Source organism: Python bivittatus, unplaced genomic scaffold, assembly GCF_059951505.1.
Source record: "Python bivittatus isolate LINGU-HERP-01145 unplaced genomic scaffold, Pbiv_v1 ctg000070_np1212, whole genome shotgun sequence".
In the NCBI taxonomy this organism is placed as follows: domain Eukaryota; kingdom Metazoa; phylum Chordata; class Lepidosauria; order Squamata; family Pythonidae; genus Python; species Python bivittatus.
Window position 1 is genome coordinate 35,340,125 of NW_028277034.1, and position 12,518 is coordinate 35,352,642.

At 39.2% G+C, this 12,518-nt stretch overlaps 1 protein-coding gene across 11 annotated transcripts in view; it reads left to right on the top strand.

Annotated features, from left to right (window-relative positions):
• Positions 1-12,518, top strand: part of CAMK2D (calcium/calmodulin dependent protein kinase II delta) — a 142,902-nt gene that overhangs the window by 117,546 nt on the left and 12,838 nt on the right. For all 11 annotated transcript variants that reach the window (XM_088132935.1, XM_088132937.1, XM_088132928.1 and 8 more), the window contains one exon: positions 1,084-1,132. In XM_088132935.1, the coding sequence (XP_087989061.1) occupies positions 1,084-1,132 (49 nt within the window). The remainder of the gene's footprint in view (positions 1-1,083; positions 1,133-12,518) is intronic.

Sequence of the window (12,518 nt, forward strand, 5' to 3'; positions counted from 1 at the left end):
TATGATCTGTACTTGCATTTGTGATTGTTGCAAACCATTGCACCACCTCCCGTGGTCACATGATCACAATTTGCTACTTTAAGCGAATCACTGCGATCGTTAAGTGAATCACAAGTGAAGTCCGGCAAAAATATCCTTTGGGGAAGCTGGATTTGCTTAATGACCACGTGATTCACTTAATGACCATCATAAAAAATTTGGCCTGGTCATGTGGTGACTCACCTAACGACCAATTTTTCTGGTCACTATTATGGTTGTTAAGTGAGGCCTACCTGTAGTCATAGGAATCCTTGTAAATCACCAACTGTCCAGATTAAACTTTGCTGTTTCAGCAAAATGATAATATCAAATCCTTTTAATTCCTACATCTGTCTCCATAATTTTAGTTATACCTTTAAGAATGTAAGGCCTTTCTTTTTCTTTATGCATGTGTGTATGCATGCATGCATTGAACTGGAGGCCCATTATATAATATGCCTTGAAACTTCCCTTTCACATATGGCCAGGAGAAGAGGGAATGGCAGGGTAAGAGCTGCTGCTGTTTAAAAAGCACATGCTCAAAGGCCTTTGGGCATGTGGGATCTTTTGCTTGTAAAGTACTGTGACTCAATGTAAAATTAATGTGAGGTTTTGTGTGTCTGCAGTGTTATTAAGAGACTGTAGGTCAGGCTGCAATATTAATCAGGGCCTATTTCTACTTGGACTATTTTGCTCTACGTCTTGTATTTGCCAGTCTGAAATGGCTAGTTCTGACAGTCAGTGACCATAATTTTACTATAGCTGCCTAAAAAGTGTCAAAAGGGTTTAAGAAAATCAAATCTGCCCATTCTTCACAGTTGTATTTCCTTTTTTTTCCTATGAAGTCCCGCATAGGTCAATAGGAAATGCATCTCTTTTTATGTTCCTTTCAAATTGCCTGATATTTGGCTTAAACCAGAAGCAGTCATTCTCTGTGGTTATTTGTTTGAGTCTTGCATTCATATGGTCTACTTCAGGGCTTTGCATGATATGTATAATACTGTACATACAAAGCAGAAATTAAGAATGTGGGATTATTTAATAAATTACTCTTGTACTCAACAGGAATCAACAGAGAGTTCCAACACAACCATTGAAGATGAAGATGTAAAAGGTATGATATGAAGAGATGTTATATTTTATATATAAATGTAAGAGCTACTCATGTTTAGTATCATTTGTTTAATGCACTAAGTATAACATTTCATTATAATTTTAAGAAAATTTTTAATAATTAGAATGGGAATAAGAGGTGGCATACATCAATTTGTCTGTCTACATAATGACGCTTACATCACATCTAGAAGTTACTCCACTTTAGAACTTTAGTAACTCCTTTTCCCAATAACTGTATCTTGTTTATGCTGCCTTAACTATTGTCCACCAGCCCTGAACTCGAACAACTTATGTAAATTGGCATGTGTAACATGGACAGGATTCCATAAAATAATTGCACTGCTTCCTCAGATTTCTAGGAATATATTTTGTCCCAGTTTCTTGGTTTCATAAGCCATTAGGATGATACACTGTCAAAGAAATAAGATTGCTTCTTATTTAAATGGTTATTTCCATTCCATGTACAGTATTTGTGGAAGTGTTCCCATGCCTTCCTCTCTTAGCAGTTGAATGCATCCATAAGCATTCAAAGCATTTCAACAGTGTAATGTTTCGTGTCTGAAAAGCTTGAATGATATAATAAAATCTTAGATAAAATCTGATCACCAGTTCTTACATGAAACTGACTTGGTTTCATGTAAGGATGCAGCCCACTGTTTGGACTAGACGTCTGATAAAGGAAGAGTAAAACCAAATAAATAGAAGATACTGTTCATACTTTTCCATTTCTCACTATGTCTTTTCAGTTGAGTTATAGTTGTAGGTATAGGTATAGATACAGGTAGTCTTCACTTACTGACCACAATCGGGACCGGCAGCTGTTGCTAAGTGCTGCAGTCACTAAACAAATCACATGACCGTGCCAGACTTACAACATCACTTCCACTTCCATTGTTAAGCGAATCACTGCAGTTGTTAAGCAAGACATCAGATGATTGCAACTTGCAATTTCATTTCCACTTCCATTAATTCTGCTTGTTGGAAGCCAGTTGTGAAGCTTGGAAATGGCAATCAAGTGACCACAGGACAGTTTCACAGTTGTAAATGCACACCAGTTGCAAAGTGCCCAAATGGTGATCACAGGACGCTGTAGCAGCCATAAACATGAGAATTGGGTGCAAAGCTTTTTTTTTAACTGTCACAACCTTGAACGGTTGCTAAACAAGGCAGTCAGTAAGTGAGGACTACCTGTATAGACATAGATAGATATGGAGATAGAGATAGATATATGGAGTATTTTTACAAATAGAATCTGGTTAGATGCTAGTGTTTTTTGCTTTCTGGGTAATTTTGCAAAATTTTGACTGATTCCTTCTGTTATGATATCATGCTTTCTAAGGCATGAGTGGGGGGCTATGGGTGTTTGGATATTATTCGCATCCATCTTTGATCACCTTCCATCAGGGAATGATGGCAATCATGACAACTTTTAGACAGCAATCGGGTCCTTACATTTATTCTTGGGGTATGATCCATCCAAAGTTAAATGGTTGAAGAAGACTTTGCCATTAAGTTCAAAGGCAAATTATTCCAGATAGAGCACTCCCTTGTAAATAGGATATGCATTACAGCTATTAAGGAGACAAACTAGGAAAAAGAAGAGTTAAAAAGGTTTCCCCATACAGATAACAACCTCCAAGGTTGCTTTTCATTTTAAAAAATGCCCAAATGCTGAGGGTACTCATCTGACTACTTTTTATGATGGGTAATTTCAGTTCAAGATTTTTTTCAGTAGGGCTGGTTAACAAAGGGCAAGCTGCAACTAGTAATGCTTTGGCTATGCTTAGTTAAATGTGTGTTGGAAATTATGCAGAATAAAAATGTAAAATATAGGGAGCCTTTCAGCATCTTCCTAAGTATAGAAAGATTGTAAAACATAAAATAAGTTTCGGGGATGCTATCACACCAATTATCTGTTTTGCAAGTCTTGATTTTAGGATGAGTGATGCTTTTTAAATTTGTGTGATAAGACTAATTTATATTTTTATGGTAAGATTCTCTCACTATGATGCAGTGAAATTCATCATTATAGTCAGAAATTTGTTAGAGAAGATAATATAAGATAATAGTTTGGGACAAGAGTTAATAGTGCAGAACTGGATTAGTTGCATCAGATTTTGGTTCTCTTATTCTCACACAAGATACTTCCATGCATTTTGATGGAATCTCTCTTTCCCCTTCATCGTGGTAAACTCCAGCATAGTAGACTTTGTACTTATGGAAACCACTAGATCAAATTATTAACCATGAATCATCAGTCTCAAAAAAGCTGTTTGTCCAATTACTTGAGTTTTACGTAATTAGGAGTCACCAAGAAGTCCAACTTAGATTGAGATTCTTGGGAAGGCAAATTGCTCACAGCAATCTAAAGGCAATGTATTCTAATTTTTGCATGGCCATTCTCCATGTATGCAGCGTTTATGCATCTTTGAAAATTAAATTGGGAATTATTACTAAAACTTGTTCTTAAGACTCATAACGTGAGGTTGCCTCATTAGAATATATATTCAGGCTCCCTTGGTTTATCAGTTATACGTATATGCATAGCAAGTGCTTAATGAATGTAATCCATATTCTTTATTTAGAGGTTTATTTACTAATTTATATTAATTATAGCTGGACCAGAATGTTATAAACAGACAAGGTATACTGACCTTGTTTTTTGTGATAATTACTTATCTTTGTAAGAATATATATCATTATGGGAATTTAGTAATATCTTCCATCTCTACTGGTGTGTAAATAGAGACCAAATGTGATATACTCTTTTTTCTTAGAGTTCTTATTAATGTTGCAATGTTCTGTTTTCATTTGTTGTGTACAATTAAATTATTACTTTGGAGTTTTGTTCTGGCCCTCTTTTGTTTTCCTTATATCTCCATGCCTCCCCACTAATACAGTTCTCAAAAAGGAGGGTCACATGTAGGTGTGATGTTCTGTTCACCATTCCTCTACTCCCTTTACTGTTTCATTTTACTGATCACCATATTTTTGTGTCCTGGTAGCCACTCCTACTATCAATGTCTCCTGACAATACTATTTATTTATTTATTTATTTATTTATTTATTTATTTATTTATTTATCAAATTTGTCACCGTCCATCTCATGAAACAACTCTGGGTGGTTTACAACAAGATAAAAATTCATTAAAATACAACTTAAAACAATTTTTAAAAATAAATAGGTTCCAAGAAGATGGAGAATTGGCGAGTAATTCCTTGGAACATCATCACGGGCCTAACCACCCTCAAGGATGGGTAGAGCCCATATTACTCCATGCACACTGACAGAGCCAGGTCTTTAAACCTTTTTGGAAAGCCAGGAGGGTAGGGGCCCACCACACCTCTGGGGGTAGAATATTCCAAAGGGCAGGGGCAATGGCAGAGAAGGCTCTCTTCCTGGGCCCTGCCAGCCAACATTCCCTCGCTGATGGGATCTGCAACATGCCCTCTCTGCCTGACTGGGTGGAACGGGTTGATTTAATGGGGTGAGATGGTCCCTCAGGTAACCTGGACCCTTGCCATGTAGGGCTTTAAAGGTAATGACCAACACCTTGAGTTGGACCCAGAAGCAAACTGGCACCCAATGCAGCTCCCACAGCTAAGGTGTTATATGTGCCATCCTAGGGGCACCTAATATCTGTGTGGCTGCATTTTGAACCAACTGTAGCTTCCATATACTCTTCAAGGGCAGCCCCACATAGAGCGCATTGCAGTAGTCTACAGGATGAGTGACTTACCAGACAGCCTCTGATCCAAGAAGGGGCGTAGCTGGTCCACCACCTGAAGGTGGGCAAAGGCCCTCCTGGCCACGACTGCCACCTGCTCTTCAAGCAGTAGTTGTGAGTCCAGGAGGACCCCATATTATGCACCAGGCCTGTTTGGGGCACTGCAACCCTGTCCAAAACCAAAGATGATAAGTTCTCGGATACAGGGGGGCCTCCAATCCCAGCCACTATGTCTTACCAGGGTTCAGCTGAAGCCTGTTGTTCCCCATCCAGACCCTCACAGCCTCCAGGCACTGCAAAAGGGTGGTCACAGCATCACTCAAGTCACCCAGGATGGAGATGTATAACTGGGTATCATTGGCATATTGATGATACCTCATCCCATGGTGGCAGATGATCTCACCTACAGTGGTTTCATGTAGATGTTAAAAGGAGCAGAGAGAGTACCAAACCCTGCCGCACCCCACAATGGAGGGGCTATGGGCTGGATCTCTCACTCTCAATCAACACTGATTGGGATCGACCTTGGAGGAAGGAAGAGAACCAGCGCAGAACTGCACCGCCCACTCCCAACTCCCTAAGTCAGCCCAAAAGGATACCATGGTCGATGGTATCAAAAGCTGCTGAGAGGTCAGGAAGAGCAAGGATGGATGCACTACCTCCATCCTGCTCCCGCCAGAGGTCATCCATGAGTGTGACCAATACTGTTTCCATCCCAAATCCAGGCCTGAAACCTGACTGGAAGGCGTCCAGACAATCCGTTTCCTTAAATGAAAGTCATTTAAAAACAGTTAATAGAGGTGGACTGAAAATAGGCATTTACTATAATTTGAATGCTTGGTACTTCTTTCTCTCTTGATGTTGGTGAACATATTTTCTTATTTCCATGATTTCATAATGGACTGGGACTAATACAATATATGAAAGAGGACACCTAAAGAAATAATTTTTCTCCACAAAGTTGGTTGAATTTGAATTTTATTATGCTGATAGTTGTAAGGTTCGCTGCATTTGGTGCTGGAAATAACCCTCGTGAGACACAGACTCGAATGAAAGCTAGTTTACTCGGGTAATGTGTAGTGGTTACAGACAAAGCCAGGATAGGCTTGGCGCGGTTTCTTACACTGTTTTATAGGGGTCCCCCCTTGACCCGTAGTAACCCTGGGTTCCGCCCCTGCCCTTGTCCCTAGTCACCTGTCTGCTTGTCGAGATCTCCCTCCCCTCTCCTTAATGGCAGATTCAGTCAGGTTTCATTGTCCTCATGATCGTTATCTTTTGTCCGTGTTGTTGGTGTGCTCATGGGGCTTTTCTCATGCAGATGAAATGGGGTTTCTTAAGTCATGTTCCGACTGATCGCTGATCACCTCCAGATTGCTGTATTCCTGAAGTATTGTAATCGGCATTGCCCAGGGCGTCTGGGGAGCCGCCTGCGCTACAATGTTGGCCGTTTCAATTTACTCTTGGCCATGAGTTAATTGCCGCCACCTGTTGCAATTAGCTTGTGGTTTGCCTTGTTTCCCTTCCCTGACCACCTATGCCTGAGACGGTGAAATTGACTAGCGGTGGTGAAACTGAACAGCGGCGCTGGCTGTACTAGGCTGAATCTGACAATAGTAACCCAGGAAACTTTTTTCTTGTAATGTGGTGTTGTATATGTACATGTATCAGTAGATAGTTAAGGAGTAGATAGTTAAAGATATAGTTGGATATATGATTTTGTCTTCTCTTACTGAGCCTACCGAATACAAGCTAGTACCAATCAAAGGACATTCTTTTGGTAAATCCCATTGAATGAATTGGAGCACTCATATGCTGTTATCATGGTTTACTTGAACTTCCAGAAAAAAATATTATGGTTATCAGGCCATTGGGCAGAAATTGTAAGCCAATGTTCAATCATATATATTACCCAAGCATTCATGTTTTGTTTTGTTTTGTTTTGTTTTGTTTTGTTTTGTTTTGAGCATCCTACTTGGTATTTCATGTGCTGTACATAGTGATAGCTGAAGTTTGAGCTACCTGTGCCTATCTCTTGAAAAAAACTAATCTTGATAAGCATTTCAGGAATAAGGAAAAGCGAGTGAAGAGAAGAGAAGACTATCTGGTCTCTGACCTGCTTGGGATGATGTATTTATATTTGTTTACAACAAAATCCAAGCACTAAGCATTTGTTATTAAATCAAATTGCCATGTAGTTAAGGAATTTAGTGGGATGGAATAATCACATATTTATTCATTTATTTGTTAGATTTTTTCCTGTCTTTCATCCAGAAGCCCAAGGCAGCATATATAGCATTTTTTCCTCCATTTTTTTGTGCAGCAACAAATTTGTAGGTTCCAATATTGACTGGCCCAATGAAATTCCAAGGCTGAAGGTAGAGTTGAACCTGAGGCTTCCAGATCCTCATGCAGCACCTTCACTCTGCCACCAGACTGAATCAGCTACACTGCATGCTTTAAATATCATTACTTTTCCCCCACAAAACATTCTGGGGATTATAGGTTGATGAACATGCTGAAAAAACCTCCATGCCCTGGTTCTCTGACAAGAGGAGGAAATAGGATTAAGCCATGAATATATAATCGCCCAGTATACATGGTATAACAACAATATTTAAAATGCTTAAATTTACATAAACCTTTGTATTTAGTCATTAGAATCGTTGTTGTTGTTGTTAGACTAGTTTGCTTATTGGTTTCCATCCTGAAACCTAAAAAATGTCACCCATATATTAATTGATCATATATAAATGCTTTGATAGACAACTTAACTGAACTGCCGTTCATGTTATCTGAATCAGGGCAGGTATTTTTAAAAGCATAGAATGAAAATAAAGTCAAGTTTAATCCACATATAAGTGCAGTAGAGAATAGTGTGTTGCCAAAGGCCAAAATTGCTTATAGAATGAAGTAAGTGAAAATTGAAATTGTAGAAATATATCATTGAGACAATGGATTATGTTATCTTAGTTCTTTACAGACCTACAGTTACCTTGGCATGGATTTTTTTTTTTATTTTAGAGTCATGTGATGACTGCAAAGAATTATGATTTATAGATGGATGTGAAAAATAAGAGAGGCTTCCTTAGGTGAAAATCCTAAAAAATAAGATCTTAATGACAGGTGGCTGTGCTGTAAAATTGGAACATTCAGTAGTTATGTTACAACCAGATGGTAATAATCACTTTTGAAAAACATAATTTGGCATACATGCTCTTATATTTAAATAAAACATATTTTCTTTTAAATAGAGAACTTGTATGAAATGCATGAACCCTCACTTTCCACATCTGCAGAAAGGTTCTCCTGCCCAAATTCCATCAAAATAAACACAAGCCTTGGTAGAACACAAATACATGGCTTCCATCCCTTTTGGAGTGACCTGGACAAAAAAGTGTTCCAACAGGCCTGATGTAAACCAGTGTAGATGCTAAATGTATCTCTGTATACATGGTTATTTTATATTAATATTATGAGTGCAGATGCATCATTCAAACAGGGGTATTATGAGATTGATGAGTGTCCACTTTTAAGAGACTGCCTGGAAGTTCTCTGCACCCCTGACTATTTTCACACAGTAATCTTTCGTTCAGGAGCACATCCCACTTTCATGCTGACCTAAAGCAGGCCACAAAAAGAACTCTCCCACTATATGAATTTATGTCAAAAATAAAAACTGAAAACATAAATCATTTGATAAGATGGCCCTAGGTCTGAAAACACTAAAGTTTGCAGCCCAAAACTAAAACAAATCATGGTAAATGAGTGGGTAAAATGCATTAGTTCCTTATTATGAAGCATAATAGGGGTTCTTTGTTGAATGTTACAGAAATTTCTGTGGGCAGGAAAATGTTACACATTCTAAATGAGAGAGTGTTGATACCAGTGTGTTCAAGAAAGTTACATAGCATTCACTAGCTTTGCAGACCAAAAGCACCTCATTCCTAAAGTGTGTAGAAAACATTAATATGTGACTTTTTTTATTAGATAGATATTGCAGCCCTTTTCTTTTCTAGATGGTGCTGTTGATTCCGAAAACATCTCTGAAATGGATGGGGGTAATGAGCATAACTGCTCTACACAGCATCCATAACCAAACCTTGGACACAGAGGGAGAGTGAAACCTCCCACAGGAAAGCAGGTCTGTGTCTTGCTTATCTGGAAATAATTGAGGTGCACCGCATTTCCCAGGTATAGGGAAAAAATTATTACAAGGGGTTCAAATGTAGGATTATTTATTTATTAGTTTTATATCCTACTTTTCCTCCAAGAGCTCAAGGTGGCATACATGAAATCCCTCCTTCCAAGTTTCCACATGAAAACTACCCTATGAAGTGGTTCAGGCTAAGAAATAGCAAGAGATCCAGAGTCACTCAGTGAGCTTTTGTGACATAGGGTAGACAGCAGAATCAGATTCCAATCTCTGTTTTAAATCTTAATTAAATTTTGTAATCCTCCCATTAACTTCTTGATTTCTCTCCTCCCCCCCAAAAAGAAAGCCTTATACCGTACTGGAAAAGAAAGAAAAGGAATTGGAGTCTCTCTGTGACTTTGACTCTTACTGTGTCTTTTTCCACTGGGGCTGCAAGCCCCAAGATTTTTAGAAAGGGACTAAACAACCTGTGACCCTTTGGGTCATCATTTCAGAGATATTTCCTTACGTAAACAGAGAAACAGAATAATCAAGGGCAAAAAAGCAGTGGGAGTGGGAGCGACTTATGACTTGCTGCTGGCTTCTCCATTGACTTTGCTTTTGGGAAACTGGCAGGGAGCATCAGAAATCTTCCTTCCTTCCTTCCTTCCTTCCTTCCTTCCTTCCTTCCTTCCTTCCTTCCTTCCTTCCTACCTACTTACCTACTTACCTACTTACCTACTTACCTACTTACCTACCGGCTTGCACCATTTGCCCTCCCTTCACAACCCTCAGGAGCCTCCTCATTGCTGAACCACAGAACTGCCTGTCGCTTTGCTGGGCAGAGGTGGAACAAAGGGAGCTGCGGACTGTGAGGAAAACTGCACCCCCACTCTTCATTCTGTCATGTCCCCAAGGGCTCTCCCCCATCCTTCCCTCAACACCAACTGCTGATAAGAGATTTAAAATTTCTGCCTCATTTCCAAAGCATCCAATTGCAGCTCACCTGTCAGGCCTTGCCCCCAGCTGATTGGGCACAGGGGACAGAGGGAGGTGGGAAAGAGGTTGGGGATATGCCCATGATGGTCACGTGACCTGGGCTGACTGCAGCAGCACAGCAGTACTGAAGCAGCCACAAATTCTCCAAATTTCAATCCCACAGGAGTAATGGGTCCTGGATTTTGGACTCATTCTGTAAGTTAGCCCATTTGAGGTACCTTGGTTCAAAAATTGTTACCCTATGATGCACCACTTCACCTAGTTGAAGGTTACAGACATGAGAGTTTTAGGAGTATATAGATAACTCACAGGATGTCCTTTCCCACCTTCTTCCTTTCCGCTGTCTTTCTCTCAGAGTAAGGATTTCTTTGTTGCTAAGATGGAGGGAAATGGCAGAAAAAAGAGAGCAGAAAAGGTGAGATGCAGATCCTGCCATTTTAATCAGGCTCACTGCAGTGAGGGCTCAACCTGAGTTTATTTAATCAGGAACATGTTCTCATTTTTCTGTTTTAAAACACACCCATCCCTAGTGTGTTGGTGTTTTGGACATGATGTTGCAAAAGAAGTTTTTTTTTTTTTTAATTGCAAGTTAATAAGTATTTTAAAATGGTTGGTTGATCCCAGACTGTAGCCAGTCCCAGAAATCCACATGCTATGGGCTGTCACTTATAGTGTCAGTAATTTAAAGACAGTGATAAAAAAATTGCCTCTGCACTGCCAGCTAGCAATTTTATAGCTATTCAGTGAGTCTAGAACACGAGGGAATAAACTGTCTTGATATCTTTGGCTTCCCCAAAGTCAAGATATCTAGTCTTGCTGTTGCACTTGGCCTAAGGGATGTTGAGTAGACTGTTCTGAAGTTGATACTGAATCAAAATGTCTCCCTTTTTCCACAACTGTGATCCCATATCTGTAACCAAGATTCACACCAAATGCAGAAATAGGATTTACAAGTTTGGGAAATGGTAATTATTTATTTACCTGTGGCAAGGTGCCAGATATTCTAATATGACTAAACTGTTACAGTTGAAGAGATACCCATAGCCATTAATATATTTGGATAGAAGGTATACAGTAACTTTATTGGTTTTCATTTTAGGGAATGAAGTGTTTGCATTTTCACTAAGCATGCATTGAATCTCAGGAGGATCTTTGTTTCTTAGGAAATTGAGGAGAGAATCATCTGTCTTAATACTCTTGCCAGATCATTACTGAATGAATTGCGTGAAGCTCCAGAAATTTGAAAGCCAGATCACTCTACAGAGGACTGTTCATACTGTTTAAGAACAACATAAAATTATTCACATGTGTTAAAAAGTGTCCCTGGCTTCTTTTTTGTAGTATACAATGTCAGAATAATCTGTTTTTCAGAGTGAAATATTTCTCACCTGTTTTTTCCATGTGAAACTCATATAATTTTTTTACTAATAATCAAATTATGGCCTTAGTGCAATTAACATTGTCAACTTTCAACCAAATAGGTGGTATGAAAATATCCTATCATACCCACCTACAATTGTCCAGTTACATTATGGAAACGATTATCCAGCACATTTAGAGGATGTTACACTGCAGATAAATGACCTAGATTGCAACTCTTACGGAAGAAAATGCTCATGGTGGAGTAGATTTGCTCAACTTCATGTTGTATGCCAGTTACGCCCCTTCCTGGATCAGGAGGCCCTCCAGTCTGTCACTCATACCCATGAGACACTGACACAGGTAAAGAGGGAAGTAGCAGTCTCACAAGCATTCTAAGATGTAGACCAGCTACACCCAGCTAGCAGCAAGCAATTGTTTCTCCACACACCCCGCACCCAAAAACCTGATAAGGACTGAGAAGCAACTCAGAAAAAGGTAGGAATTACCAGGCAACCTCAACCTGCAGCAGGACCTACTGAAGTATGGGAGCTAGAAAGTGGGAAAATGCATGGCCAAGAAATAGGGTTCTCAGTCCTTAAAGGAGAGAACTAGAGAAACAACTATGCTGAGGCAATTAGGAAAGTGGAAAAAGGAAATATGTAAGCTTGTTGAGTACTGTCAATGATGTCCTTGTCATGTATACTTGTGGATAAGCTGAGAATTTTAGGTGCCAAAATACACCCAAAATATAGGGTTCAGCTTATGTGCAGATGGGCTCATCCACGAGTATATGCAGTAGGTTTTTCCCTCAGCTTTTTAAAAATACTTGTATATCCCATATATACTCGCAGAAAGCCCATCCACATATAAGCTAACCCTCAAATTGTAACCAATATACCATGAAAAATGTGTCACCCACGAATAAGCCAATTGTGAAAATTAAAACATACGAAAATGTTGAGGGTCGGTTTATCTGCGGGTGGCACACTTTTCATGGTATTTTGGTCAGTTTATCCACGAATGGACTTATATGCAAGTATACTCTATATAGTAGTATTAATCACAGATAGGTAGGTAAAATTGTATATAATAGGCTTAATGCATTAGGAGTGTATAATTTGTATAATTAACCTATCTTTTGCAAATATGAGAGAGTACTCATC